This window comes from Pieris napi, chromosome 13, assembly GCF_905475465.1.
Source record: "Pieris napi chromosome 13, ilPieNapi1.2, whole genome shotgun sequence".
Taxonomy (NCBI): Eukaryota; Metazoa; Arthropoda; class Insecta; order Lepidoptera; family Pieridae; genus Pieris; species Pieris napi.
In genome coordinates, this window is record NC_062246.1 from 6,098,926 (window position 1) to 6,115,439 (window position 16,514).

The 16,514-nt window shown below is 31.6% G+C and overlaps 1 protein-coding gene across 1 annotated transcript; it reads right to left on the bottom strand.

Moving 5' to 3' along the window:
* Nucleotides 1–3,669: 3,669 nt before the first annotated feature.
* On the bottom strand, nt 3,670–11,934 carry LOC125055259 (integral membrane protein GPR180). The gene is made up of 7 exons (XM_047657641.1): nt 11,254–11,934; nt 10,785–11,060; nt 10,228–10,387; nt 9,856–9,993; nt 8,588–8,843; nt 7,153–7,257; nt 3,670–6,415 (listed from the first exon to the last, which is right to left on the bottom strand). Exons 1-7 carry the CDS (start codon nt 11,718–11,720, stop codon nt 6,267–6,269), a joined length of 1,551 nt encoding a protein of 516 aa, XP_047513597.1. The 5' UTR covers nt 11,721–11,934; the 3' UTR covers nt 3,670–6,266.
* Between the last annotated feature and the right edge of the window lie 4,580 nt (nt 11,935–16,514).

The following is a 16,514-nucleotide window of genomic DNA, read 5'->3' on the forward strand; positions in this document are numbered from 1 at the left end:
GTAAAGCGGTATTTTTAATAGTATTCGTGTGTCATCGTATTTATAGTTGCTAATAAAACATGAATTTAATTATTTTGTTGAAATATTTTTTTATATTGTAAAAGTATTGACTGTCTCCTATGTCTAGGTACATTAGGTACATAATGTTAAGTAAAACGTTAATGTGTTTTGCTGTTAGTAAAATATTGTAGTAATCTTCCAAAAGTGCTGTGCTAGCTTGAATTCCTTTTATATTTATTAAACTATGTGTGGGTAAAATAAATTATTATTGTTGGCTCTACATTTTCGTTTTATTCTATACTTCATCCATGCCCCATTAGGATAAAATTATGCTTAAATATATAATAAACATTTGTTTGCTATTTTAATGTTAGTAGGTACTATTATATATTATTGGTATACCGCGCTACGTAAATACAACTAAAAATTATTAGTTATGGAATATTTTTTCCCTTTGTACCAGGAAGTCAATCACAAATGTTCTTTATTCCAACATATTTCTATTAATGCTGATTAAATATTATACAAAAATTGATTTGCTATTTTAATGTATAATTTGGTAAACCGCGCTAGGTAAATCTAAAAATTATTAGTTATGACAATTTTTCCCTGTGGACTAGGAAGTCAGACACAAATATTCCTTATTCCAGCTTATTTCTATTTAATGCTGATTAAATATTAAACAAAAATTGATTTACTATTTTATTGTATGATCGGTAAACCGCGCTACGTTAATCTAAAAATTGTTAGTTATTACTATTATTCCCTGTGGACTAGAAAGTCAGACACAAATATTCCTATTGTTGCTATGTACTACAAATTCCTGTAATTTATTAAAAGCCATATAAACTTTCTACGCTATAAAATATTCATTTCATTTAGATTAGAGTGATCAACTGCCCTACTTACCTAATAGCAAATTTATGGGGAATGGTTCAATCCCCTGAGGCAACAAGATTAAAACAGTTTTTGTAAGGTTATTGCAAAACGTAAGCATAGTTTACAGGTTAATATTTGTAGTTTTAGATGCAAGGCAAAAAGCGCTGAAGTAAATAATTAATAACGTGTATCTATTAATATCCCATAGAAAGGGAGATGTAGCCTATTCCTGAACAAACAACAAGGCCCTCTTCAATCTAACGTCAATTATAGCTTAGATTATTATTATTATTATAGAAAGCATTTATAGCTCAAAGGCTCTATGACTATATAAAGGCAAGTATGTATTTATAAAAATATAACCCAATAAAGATTATCCGTGAAGATTGCTTGCCTGCAACTTCGTTTGCAAATACCTGATAATGTATTTTTAGAATTTAAGTGTGTAATTAACAACTATTAACAATTAACAACTTGCTTACGTCAAAACTAATGTCTGTTTTCTTAGTAAAAAGCGAGTGTAGTTTGATTTTGATATTTGAAGTTTTTACACGTAATACTAAGGTTAGACAAGACATACAGGATAAACATCATTAAATAGCCGTTTAACAAGCGGCCTGAAAGATGTTCAGCCAGTTGATCAAAAAGCTAGGTAAATGTCTTGGATCGATGACGTTAATTAATGGCTTAATGGTTGTTAATTGAACGGCTAATTAAGCTAGTTGGCTGCGACATTTACATTGACTTTACATTGGTTTAGTAGTTCGCGCTTAATTCAGATATTAATAAAATCAAGATACCATTCTTGCGAAGGTAGTGAAGCCCCTTAAGAACATGTTCTATAACCACGAATGGTCCTTCCAGCAAGACTCTGCGCCGGGTCATAGAGGTCGGTCTACGCAGTCTTGGCTGGAAACGAACGTTTCGTATTTCATCAGAGGTGAAGACTGGCCGTAGTCTAGTCCCGATCTTAATCCGCTGGATTATGATTTATGGTCAGTTTTAGAGAGTACGGCTTGCTCTAAACGCCATGATAATTTAGAGTCCCTAAAACAATCCATACGATTGGCAGTGAAGAATTTTCCAACGTCCTTTAGCCAAAGGAGACCATTTCGAATTAGCTTTTTATATTTTAAATTGTTTTATATTTATGTATTAAACGCACTGTAAAAATAATAAATGTTATTTGCAATATATACTATTTTTGAAGTTATACTTCTTTAGGCGCGTTACACAACATTAACAGAATGAAGTTGCCCACGGAAGATGCTACGTCACTGGACATAATTTAAAAACAACATTCGAATAATAATAGAATTTATGTGACACTTAATGTAAGAGAATAATAATATTTATTTATTTAATTTTTCAAATGTAAACTGAACTTTATTGACTATAATGACTCCTTTTCGAGTCTTTGATTATTTAATTGTAATTAATTATTTGCATGCAATCAAAAACTATTTGTAATAATGCCAAAGAAGTATAACTTCTTACGCGCGTACATAATTAGTACACTCACCCTTTTTTTTCTTTGTTTCAGTATTTATGGCAAGACAAGGTAGATAGAAAAACAAGGTTTTGATTCATCCACATTTATTATATTTCTCTTGACAATCGTCCGACACAGCACATATACAACATTATAAATAATTTACTAGACAACACTACAAGATAAAACTAACAGTTACATGCACGAAAATGCTAATTATCGCTAAAAATTTAAAAATATATCTCACTTCGTAAATTTAATACTATTTTAATTGTAAAGTATTTATCACATAACGGAACTGTGCTTTTCGTAAAGGCTTTTTAAATCACTATTGAGATGAGGCATTCTTTAAAATTGGTATGGACTTATTTTGAGGCAAGAAATTTCAAAACAAACTTATCTTAATTTTTGTCATGCGATTTAATATTTTGAAATCCATACCAACTTTCAAGATATATATTCTAGACATTTTCGTACAATTAGTGGTATTTTCTTGAAAATTTAACCCTGGCATGAAGAGTATCATATCGTAGTTGGATTTATCAAACCAATAACTTATTAAAATCTGGGTGATAACATTCACCGCTGCAAAAATACTTATATATAATTACCCGTTTAGGTGAAAAGGATAATTTAGAAATGACAACCAAAACTTTATAAAAACCGAATTAATTTCAAAATTTCCTACGTCTAAATTAAACGTCAATTACATTAAATAGTTTATACTAAAATAGTTTTGGCCTGTCATTAAAATAACCCTGCTTAAGAGTCCAGCCTCATTTACATGACTTATCGTACATTATGAAGTGCGAAATCGTTTGCAATTCATCTTATGCGACACACACTTTTTACTGTATATATTTGTTGAAGTGTCCAAATTCATTTATATTAATGACAACACTAAGCATAACAAAGATTTTGATTGTTACGATTTAGCTTGCCGTTTTGATTTCAATTGTGAAGTAAAAGTGTAAAATAAAATGTGTATAACATTTCCATTGCTTTATTTTATAATTTACCTTCAATTTTACTCACATAATAATGATTAAGACTGGACCATCTTTGTTATGTCAGTATTTCCACTATATGAATACTTAAATGATCCTAATCCTTGGGACTGATTTGCTCCAGTTCAAACAATTTGTATGACAATACTTGGCGATTAAAAAGAGTGGCGGAAAGTTTCTTGCCAGTTCTTCTTACCCGCTCTATGCCCTTGACATGCGAACTGGTAGTAAATGTAAATTTACAATTAATTTAACTTGACAATTCAAAAGTGTACTTGGTTACCCACTTGAATAAAGATATTTTGAGTTTGAGTTAAAACAATTGAATGTTGACACTTCAACAGCTTACAGTCATAAGTATACAATATTATGTAGTCTTTTCACATGTACTGCGGTTTGACTCATGGCTAGTGTTTTATGATATCTGTAGCTAAAATTTGTATCTGTATTAATTAACGTTTACAATTTTACTATTTTAATCATTCAAATATCTTCACGTTTGTTTTGTAGCGGAAAAAATGGCGAGTAAAGAGATGCTCTTGTACTTTCAATACAACATATATAGAAGAATAGTAGATAATTTAACTGCATTTAAAATAAGTTTTAGTGTTGAAACGCTATACTGACAGTGTGTTCTTAGGAGCAATTTGACATTTAGATTGTATAACGTATTGTAGAATCTGTGTTTTTCAGTTATCAAAGTTGTTTCGGTCCGGGGTATAGTCAAATAAAATTTGTTGAAATAAACTATTAAAAAACACACTCAACATTTATTTTTTAGAACGTAGCAAACAAGGTGTGTTCTGTTGAGAAGGGCCGGCAAAAATATTACAAATTTAAAGTATTAATAATTTGTAATAAAATGCATGATATAGCAAAATCGGTTATTCGCTATTGACAGTTAAGCGATAAAATGTCAAATGACAATAAAGACACCAAACTTCATAGATAAAATCGATCTTATTGTAAAGAGTGAACTTAATATAGAGCATTGGTTTTGGATAACAAAATTGATAATACGTAACAAAAGCGGTACTATATTATTCCGCGTTATCTTTAATATTTCATTTAACAAATTTTAGTTTTGTAAGAGAAAAGATTTCGAAGAAAAGTAAGTAACAATTGCAATGAAACCCGTTGAATCCGATTTTCCGATGGTTTTGATGGAAATTGTATTCGATGAATCCTTAAAGAGAAATAATTCTTATCTGCTTACACGAACTGATAACAAAGACAATGAAAATATGTTAAGTGGCAGTGATAAATAAATTAATTGTTAAATTTTAACATTAAGGTTACAATACAAGATTTGATTAGTTTATTTTTGAATTGCCGACAAAGGAGATATTTGAACGCTGTCTAAAATCTAAATTTCATAGAGTAAAGTATGACAGATCCAAAAATTCGATTCAAGTAACATTTAAAACTTCGAATTTATCAATCAGCCTTATTTATTTTAACTGAAGTACTCGTTCATTTTATCTCGTGACAGAAATACTGACTTAATAAGGGGATAAATGTCCCCATTATCGTATTTACTAATATTCGCAAAACCTACACAAACAGGTCAAAAATTAACCATAGAGTACCATAGACAATAAAAAAAACATCTAATAAGTATATTTAAATAAAATGTGATGTTAATGATTTTACTAAAACGTTGGCACAATTATTACTGTATAAAATAAATTAAAGCAAATTATAAAAATATAAGCGAGCAAAGCTTTCAAATAAACTACAATTGTTCAATATCCGAGGAAAACCCCATTTAAAAATTTATTAAAATCACTATTATAATTGCACATGTTTCATTAAAGACATGTAATACTTATACTACGCTTCAGGATTAATGAAAACTTACACAGTGTAAGAGATATCTAAAAACAGCGGAGGATAACATTTCATTTTATGGATGGGCGTAAACCATCAAATTTAGTTTGAAATGTGCACGTGAGTGATCATATCCTAACACATTCGGAATAGTAAAAAGGCAGGATTTTTCTCACGCCGAATTTAATTACGTAATTCAGTATTTTACGCTACGATGTGGATTGTAAAGTACGTTTGTCTAAGGCTGTGACTTTCTCGAAACATTTTTTCACCTATAACAGTAACAAATTGACTAGTATCAACCGATTTGATCAACTAAAGCTGCATTACTAAGCAGGTTCTATATCCAAAATCAATCGTAATAGTTACGCGTCGTTTCTCTTTACGTCCTTTATAAAACGTGGACTAAACATACTGTTTCTTGTATATTTTTTCCTACAATAAACGAATAAAGAAAAGACCAGAACCTTTCTGTGACTGTTCCTTGATGATTACTAATTATTGTTGAAATATTTATATCCGTTAATTATTTTATTTAAATAAAGCTGCCTTATGTATAGTCCACGTTTTATATATACTTTAGATAAAGTACCTGCGAGTTATAAATTATCAGTTGTGTACATATAAATTATATAAGCTAATAAGAGTTTTAACTAAAAACTATTTTCTTAAATGTACGAAAGCTTCGAAACCTTTTTAAGTATGGTCCGTTTGTTAGAATACAACATACATACAAACATTTTTCAACAATTTCCATAATTCAGTGGAAAAAGTAATATTTTCTAGCAATGTCCGTTACTTTAAGATACGGTTTTTCCATGCAGTTAAATGCAACACACCAAATAAGACTGCAATGTTAACTCAAGACTGGATTTTCTAATTTGTCGTGTGAAAAACCGCAAATGCCTTTATAGTGCTACAAATTTATTTTGGCACATTGGTATCGGAACGATCTTAACGGCCATTCAATGACGACTGCACTTGTTTCGACTAAAAATCTGCGGTTAAAACCCGCAGTTACCTCGACGACGTAATTGACGTACCATCTAAGGACGTTGCTATGAGAACGCGACGCCATTTTTGTGCGGGCGCGTGAATATAACCTCTTCATCATCAGCGTTGATGCTTTCGGCAGCTGTCAATGCTACCGTATCGCTATGTACTACGTGTGGTGATTCACTGAACTCGTCCAATTCTTCGATGCCCGCTGGAAGTAAATTTATTTTTATTCGTATATTTTATGGAGATAGAGATAATATAGTACTTACATAAGATACTTGCTTAATACTGTCAATATCAAAGTTATTGTTTCAATAGAAACCAAATCTCAACTTTTTTAAATTTAACAACCTATTGAATGTAAATTTATGGTGTGTTTATAATATATATTGTAAATTATATTGTATATAAATTTCAAAACTATGTGGAGGGTATATAACCTAACTATTGTTAATAAAAAGTTTATTTAACTTTAAAAAAATTATGAATCTTTTTTTTACGGTTCAGTAAAAACAAAATCCCAATTTATTTAAATTTTTGTTAAGTTAAGTTTATGGAGAATGTTTATAACTAAGTAAGTAGCCTAAATACTGTCAAAATATATAACTTTACTTTTAATAAGTATTATTCAATTAATTAAATCGGCTCCTATTTTAATTGATAAGGAAATAGGTTTATTATTCATGGTCAAGTATGACTTATGTCAGAATCACTCTAGACTCTGGACTCTATGAACACTCATAGATTCAGAAACAAGACTTCGCGCGAACTATAACTCGCGTCTGTCAAAATCTAATACGTTTACGTACTCTTTTAGACTTAGACAGTTCCCTTACGATATTTTTCTTTTTACAGTAGAAACAACTGCAACACAAAAGATCTACATACTAAAGGAAAATTAGACATCGAGGGGAAAATAAGAAAAGAATTCCACAATTTTCTTACCCGTATAATCAGGAGGCGCCAATAATAAGTACTGCTCTGACCGCGTCGGCCATAGAAGGTGTGCCATCACGCAAAACGCCAGGCAATCAGCTGAATATGTTATACCTATAAAAATAAATTTAACTTCGTAAAATTTACATTCGTAAGATTCTAAAAATTATATCTTGAGAAAAATAATTTACTGAAATAAAACTAATAAACTACTTATTATTAAGTCGGTAAGCAGAACTAGGACCTCGATGGAGGACCCCCCTATTCAATAATTATGCTAAATTATACTGTTATGTGACATCGCCGACCATGGACAGTGACATTCCATAATTTCGTAATAATATCAGAATAACCATATATCGCACCACCACTATGTAGGGCCAGCTGTTCACTAAAGTATTTACAAACCGACAACCGAAATACGACTTAGGGTCTTTAAAGAAAAGAGCGTACCAAGTCTTAAAAACCCAGCAACGCACTTGCGAGCAGAGGCGGATTATCCGTAAGGCAAACTAGTAGTTAGTAGTAGTAGTTACAAGAGGAAAGACCTCAGAATTTTTAAATAAATTAAGAAAATAACATATCGATGATTAAGAACTAAACACTACACATTTACATTAAGGCTTATTTCCCAGTGCAGAGAGTATGAATTTCGATGTTCGTTCTGTCGTCCCTCTTGATTTCTACACAGTCATATTTCATTCGCGCATTAGCGAAAGTACAAGGTTCCTGGTCTACTAAATTCTAGGGTTTGATGATACAACGTCATCCTAATTGTAAAAACAACTTGTTAAAATTTAGAGTATTACTAGCAGACTCGGCCAAGCGTTGCTGTGGTTAAGGTTTTTGTTATATTACATAACAGTAAAGTATTCAAGGGCAACGGTGAACACCAGACATTGAGACCACCATACGTTTTTGGTGGTTATGCCATAAAATTGTAGCTTATGTGAAACGTTGCTACTTTGAACACAGCGCCATCTGTTAGAATTGTGGCTGTCAAGTAACCAACAAATAATTTGCAATCAAATAATCTTAATATATCCGCTATTGACGGCTAAACTACTTAACCGATTTCAATCAAATTTGCATACCGTGTTCAGTTTGAACTAACTTAAAAGATAGGATAGCTTACATCTTGATTTATACCCGCAATAATATTTTATTGCAAATTATTATTTAGTATTATTAGTTTATTATTTGACAGTCACAATTCTAACAGATGGCGCTGTGTTGAAAGTACCAACGTTTCACATAAGCTACAATTTAATGACATTACCACCAAAAAAGCATGGTCCCCATGACTGGTGTTCTCCTACCGTTTCCCTTGAATAGTTTACTACTATGTAATATAACAAAAACTTTAGCCACAGCAAAGCTTGGCCGAGTCTGCTAGTATTCTATAAAAAAATCCTATTTATATGTTACCATAACTTTGACTCACCTAATATAAACTTGAACCGCCACAAAGGGCTAATTTGTAACGCAATAAGCGCTATTATCGGCAAATACACGAACCAAACAAGGCTCGAAGCGCCGAAATGCAAAAGAAAATTCAGTTTCGGCATATTGTGTTCATACATCATAGTATTACGTAGTTCCAAGACGAACCACACCATGATCGCAACTCGCAATGTCAGCACGAGCCAACCAGGCCACGTTTGGTATTCATCGATTTCTTCAACTATATCCACTTCCGTCTGCAATTTTCAACGTAATTTGGATTTTGAAGGGAAAAAATGATAAGATTAAGCCGCTTTGTTAAAAATATTGTGCGATGAGGAAATAAAAACAATAAAAGCGGTCATAAATATTGTTTAGTGATGAGTGTAAAAAAATAATTGCTACCCTGACAGGACACTAACTTTATTAAAAGAAGTAGTAAATCATAAATTCCTTCGACTAAATATAATTAAAAATAGATTTAGCTCTCAAACACACATAAGCAACATTTAATCCCATGATTTGTTAATGAGCTACCGGAGACGTTACAGCTTAAAGGTGAGTTCAATTGTTTTTTTTACATTTTTATATAAGTGGGGCAAGTAACAAAGCGAAACCGACGGCTCATATAGAAGAAGATACGCTCAGCAGTTGTTCCATCATCGTCAAATGGCAATGATTAGATGCTAGTGGTGAGGCATAGGCATTAGGATTAAAGATATGTATAATCTTTATAGCTGTAATTTTCATATCTAAACTCGAATTTCCACTTTGAAATTGTTGATAATATATCTATCTTATCTCTTTGAACTTTATATCAAAGCCTACATGACAAATAAAATTTATTTAGAGATTATCGTTCAAATAGAATCAGACGCATCGTAGCACTGTGGTTATTTTCATTACATTTTTAATTATAAGATGTAAATTTAACCTATCAGTAAAGGTCTTTGGATTTTGACAGGTCACAGATTATGCACTTCTTATCTTAAAATCTTAGGCATAGATAACTCTATCTACGAGTTAAGTTACTCGTCTAATAGCATTTTGCAGTAAATTTGTATCCCACAAAAATGCTACACATTTACTTGTGTATTCCAAAGACAATATTGAATATATAAATAATTAAATGATATATCTAATCTATTTGTACCTCTGTACTTGGACCCCAATATTGTAAAAAATATATTACTTTAATACATATTAAATTTTTATTTTCAAAGATAATATAATCTCGACATTCCATGAATGCTGAGTGCTAATTCTTACCGTATTCCAGACATAGAGAAGAACATGAACAATTCCATACACCATCCAAACTCCAAAAACTAATGGTTTATGTGTTAGTTCAAGTCTCGTCACCGCCCAGCCTTTTGCCAATAGAAGTAATAGGAGCATAAAGAGTGTCTGAAAAATTTGTTAAAGCTTTTGTTTTGTATTGTACCTTTTCAAATACATTAAAAGTTTGTGTCAATTTCAATTTCACACTTGGATACCATATAAACTGAATTTAATTTTTTAAGAAAGTTATTGTAACTAAAAAGAAACATATTATAGTTTATCTCAACAAACTTTTGGAGCATCTTTATAAAACCCATAGATAAGACCTTGTATCAGTAAAGAAGTTTTAGTGCAACTTACCCTGCTCATAATATCAAATATATCACCAGCAACCGCCAAGCCAGGGAATCCCACACCATCAGCAGCAAACTTCATGGTATGAAGCACATTGAAGCAAAGGGCAATAAACTCTAACATCAAGCTTGATGTGAACAGCTTTGTTACTGGGTGCCTCTGAATTCTAAAATTGTGGGAATACTGATAATATCGGGAATTCAAGTTTTAATTGATCCCTTACCTGCTAGATAAATAGCACATTTTACAATCTCTTTTAAATTTCAAGGCAAGTAAATAAATGAGTTAAAATCAGGTTTGGTTTCAAAAGTATACTATATCTCATACAGAATAATAAGTAGTGTCAAATAATCACATAGTTTAGTAAGTAACCTTGGTAGACACATCTACATGTCTGTTGTTAAATTTTTAAACAAAGGTATTAATTTTTTTGTGCCATCAAAATACATACATATTTTTGTTTGGTTGATGATCAAGCTATATAGATCGGTTGTATACAGAAAAAGGGAATAAACACAGATGCTAAAGAATTCACATATAGAAATTACAAAATTGGAAGTTACCTGACAGCATATATCTGCACTGGCACCAATATAATATAGCACAACCAGAAAAGTAGGTACAATTCTAAAGTGTTCTTCCTATCAAAAGAAAATTGGTATAACATAGAGTTATACAAAGACAGATTTGGACTTCCATTAACAAGCCAAAAGTCGTATTGTATTAATTGTGGTATCTCTGTTAGTGTTTTATTGTCTGCTGTTGGTGCCCCTGAATAGTGATGCCATGAACAACTCTCTTCGTCCAGGTAACATGATACCATTGAGACATACCAAAACCTAAAAAGATTTAATATTTAACCACATAAAGGTGAAAATTTAAGATAAAAATAAATAAAGAATGTTGCAGAGAGAAATTTATTAATATACTATTAAAATCTAAATTGGAACATGCTTTGTCTTTAAAGAGCCTTTGTCGAAAAGTCCAATCAAATTGGTCCATCCATTATTACTTTAATAAATAGGTAGTTACCTTGGTTGTCCACTATTTTGAATAACATATGTGAATTGGTTATGTTTTATTACATTCCATGGCATGTCCTCATCAACACAGAGCTGATTTTTTGGACAGGGTATCCTTCTAAACAAGTCCTGCCCATAGGCATTGCACTTTGGATGATAAGCTGATGCATTTAAATTTTGAAACATAGTTTGACATGCTGTCTCCTTGTCAAAAATATCACGATTATTATAATAATGAATGAAATGCTTTCTATCTAAAACTGCAAATGTAATAGGATACTTAAAATGATTCCTAGATGTTATGTTTCCAAATATATAACCATATGTTTCCTTCTGATTATGTATCTCGGTCTTCTGAAATCCAAACTTCACTAGAAACTTGAAGAATTCATCAGTAGAAAAATCTCCTTTAATGTGCGTTGAATACACTCCATGATTTATAGAGATAAATAATAAAATTAAAATTCGTAGCTTCATTTTGCAAGTATTTTAATCGATCCTATTTTAGAAGTCAGCCGATACTATTTCTTTCATTTTTAATGATCAACAGATCTCAAATTTGGATAATTTACCGCTCAATTCCTATTAATATATATAAGAATTTCATATTAATAATTACAATTCACAATATTGAACAAAAAATTAAAGTACCTCCCCAATATTAATGAAACCCAAATCCAAATATTATTTCAGCAGTCGACTGTCGGTTGTCATTCATCGTGCCGTCATTTGTCAACGCAACGGCAATACAGCTAATATATAAATAAAACGCAAATTGCTTATGTCCTAGAAGCTCGGTATATCAAAATCCATATTAAAAACTTATGTCGTTATGAAATAAAATTTTATTTATTTAATTTAAAATAATTATTATTAATTTAGGTTTTTCCTTTCAATTCAATCTTAAATAATTTTATCCAAAATTATTGATAGCGATTAGAATAGAGTAATAGAATGCAGAACAAAGTTTCTCAAGGCATTTAAGTCCCCATATTTGGACAAACTGTCAGCAAGGCCGGTAGCAAAATAACACGAGATCATAAGGCCGATTTACATTATCTTAGTGTTTAGGAGAGTGCTTTAGTACAACTTGAAAGGCAAGTTCTTTAGCGTAGCGTTTACTAAAGCAAGTAGCGTTTACATGTTTCAACTAAAGTACTATCCTAAAGCACTCTCCTAAACACTAAGATAATGTAAATTGGCCTTTACATATTAGATATTACGGGTTTTTAGTAACCGATCAGAACGATACTCGAGTGGAAATCACCAGAAGGACACTTCCGCTTGAAGCTTTTACGAAAATGTCTAAAGATATTGTTCTGTAACACTGATCAGACCAGCCGTTACCAGTAAAACATATTTATTAGTAATTACTTTCAGCATCAGATTCGATGAATGATCTTTACTACTTCTATTAAGATGACGTGTTTTTGTGGTTGAACGTCCAAATTGAATTTTTTGTGTTGAATAGACAATTTATCGGGATAGGATATATGCTATATAACATTCCACTACTACTAAAAGAAGTGGAGAATCAATGATAAAACTTAACTAATCTAATACGCTGCGCAACATGTTAAAGTTGTGTAAAATTTATGTATTACAGAATTATTCACGAAAAGAAGGGAAGAAGAAACCGCTTGAAAGAAGAGTGCTTTAGTTAATGAAGTGCAATAAGAACCGATTTAGATTTTGAACATTTATCACCGCTATGATGGCCGTCATGCAAATGACAGAACTATTTGACGTTACTGTGACACTCAGCGTTCTCTAGAAAGCCTACTCCGATGTTATTTATAGATGTTAGCGTAAAATTGTAAACACCGTTAGATTGTAATCTATCTCGCGAGATTATAAACTGTCGAAAGATTGTGAACCTCAGCTTACTGCTTACAATTTAACATATTATTATTCGGTAGTTATATGAAATTGTTGGAAAGTAAAATTAATCTGTAATTGACCAGTTTACAATTTTACGTTAACATAGACAACGTATGGGTGACGTCACCCAACGTTACATTATGGCCGTTAGATAACGGCACCGCTTTTCTAGGAAACCGTAGCTTAATACCTCTAATAACTCAAATTTAATGAATAACTCAAACTTATTTTTAATTCAAATTTAATAGGTATTACAATATTGTAATATTAAACTGGCATATTATTTTGAATTTGTATTTTTATATGGATACTAGCTGACCTGGCTGACTTCGTTCCGCCCTACAACCTTATAATATCGTTGTTACTTTAATTTAACTTATTTTAGGATTTCATTAATGTTAAGTATTACATTAATACAACTTTTTTGCAAGTACATAAATGTTTTATTGCTTGCCATTGCGAAAGAAGAATGGCAGTTTTACACATTAGGCATCTTCTCTCTTGCGTCAATATGGCGATACTGCATGTTAAGCACTTTCTGATATCCAACATCTTTTGTTCAGGATCAAAGCATGGTTATGCATCTCCTCATTCACATCAAGATCGGAATTTCTTGAACTGACACGAATTCGACGTAAAATGATGCGTAGTTTTATCAACAGATGGCACCATATGGTTTTTGCATTCGTAAAATTAATTAATTAATTTATTATTATTCGATAACTTATCCGATATTTTATTGCTTATTCTGCTATTCGAGACGGAAACAAATCCAACAAATCAAAAACCATGGCAATCGGTCCAGCCGTTCTCGAGTTATAAGTGTTGTAACAAACACGACTTTCTTTTATATATATAGATTATGTGACGATATTTATATTATGTATTTAAAACATTGAAATACATATTATTTTTGATTAAATCTATTGGATTAATATAGTAACATAATGCTTAAATCAAGGCTAGTTATAGCCCAGTCATATTAGGTAAAAAAAGGGGTCAACCTCGGAATGAAAGATAATAAGCTACAAATTGGTATAGACCTTTGTTTTGTCGTTCTAAATGTTGTCTCAAAAGTCACAAATGATACCGTGTCCGCGTCTTAAGATATTGAAGGCCAAAGGTCATAAAAATGGGTTTTTCGTGAATATCTCGCTTTCTATTGCTTAAATGATATTTGTACTTATTATAAAAGTTGTAGAGTATAAAATTCTCTACAATTTTTGTAGCATGTTTTTTTTAATACGGTCAACCGTTTTTGAGGTAGAGCGCGAAGAGTGCGCAGCGCACAGTCATATATGGTCCTATGCAAGGTCAAGCGTGAGTTACGGTTATCAGTACGTTATATCAAGTCTATTATTCAGAAATTGTTGTTGTATTTGACGGATATTCGGACAATAGTAAAAATATTAAAGCAATGGAACAACAAAGAAGAACTGCTGCACTTTCTAAATCGTATGAAGTTTGTTTTGACGAAACAATGATTGTGTCAATCAGCCAAGAGAAATTTTTATCAAATCGGTCTAATAAAACAAAATTTATCTACATGCTTGTCGAAAAATTAAAAACTATTGATATCACAACAAAACAAGCCAGAGATGATGCTGATGTTCTCATCATCGAGACAGCTATTGCATTATCAGAACATCAAAAGACTGCCGTCATCATAGGAGAAGATATTGATTTGCTCGTTATACTAATTGGGCGTACTCAATCACATCAACAGGAAATTTTCTTTAAAAAAGTTGGGAAAGGCAATGTTAAGACGCAAATATACTCTTCCAAAAGTTTTGATCAATATCCGCGTACTAAAAAACACATTCTATTTTTACACGCATTTAGTGGCTGTGACACGACTTCTGCGCTATTTAAAAAAGGAAAAAAAACTGTTACTAAAGCATTGGAGGAAATTCCCAATTTGGATAAACTGGTGGAAGTATTTCAACAAGAAAACTGCCCGGTACAAACATTATTTGAAAATGGAGTGCGCATCTTGTTGGCATTATATAATGCTCCAAAATCTGAGGACAACATTGATCATTTTCGCTACACGCAATTCATTAAATTAACGAAACTAAATAAACCTGTACAATTGTCAACACTTCCACCAACAAGTGTAGCAGCTCATCAACATATAAATCGCGTCTACTACCAGATTCAAACGTGGTTAGGGAATGACTTAGAACCTCAAGAATGGGGCTGGATGCTTGAAAATGGAATCCTGGAGCCCATAAGAACGTTATTACCTCCAGCACCAACCGAACTACTAAATATAATATTTTGCAATTGCAAAAATGGTTGTGGTTCCCGCTGTGGATGCCGAAAATCAGGGCTACTATGTTCTTTAGCTTGTGGCCAGTGCAATGGACAAGCTTGCCTGAACGCTGCACAATATCCAAGTAATCCCGATGAAGAAAACGCATACGATCCTGAAATTCTGGAGGGTTTGGAGATGAATATGACCGATAATGAGGATGATGACAATGAATTGAACGTTTTCGAGCGACAACAAGAAGAAGACGACGAAGAAGATGAAAATAACTAGCTTCTATTCACAATTTTATTATACTTAAAACCAATAAAAATTCTTATGATATGTAAACTGACATTTCAACAAATGTATAGTATGGCATATTTAATGATAAATAAAGATATGCATAAAATATATCCCCTTATTGTCTTTTTAACTGAAAATATATATTCCAGAATTAATAATATACTATATGTAGTTGAATAGTTAAATATAAATAATTAAGTTACTGATTTTTTTTTAAATATCAACAATTAAAAATTAGTACATAAATAATGGCCATTGTTTAATAATTATAATAATTTAATAAATAATAGACTTGATATAACGTACTGATAATCGTAACTCACGCTTGACTTTGCATAGGACCATATATGACTGTGCGCTGCGCACTCTTCGCGCTCTACCTCAAAAACGGTTGACCGTATTAAAAAAAACATGATACAAAAATTGTAGAGAATTTTATACTCTACAACTTTTATAATAAGTACAAATATCATTTAAGCAATAGAAAGCGAGATATTCACGAAAAACCCATTTTTATGACCTTTGGCCTTCAATATCTTAAGACGCGGACACGGTATCATTTGTGACTTTTGAGACAACATTTAGAACGACAAAACAAAGGTCTATACCAATTTGTAGCTTCTTATCTTTCATTCCGAGGTGAAACCCCTAAAATGACTGGGCTATTAGTAGTTGGTGGTTTACTGGTTAGTATTTGTTTAGATAGTAATAAAATGTAATTTATCTTCACAGTTCATAACATGAAAACTTGAATAAAGAGTATGGTCCTTAAAACTCGTTCCAATTTTATCTGTGCTTCCAGACATTACTAATTTATCTGTGGCTACACAGTA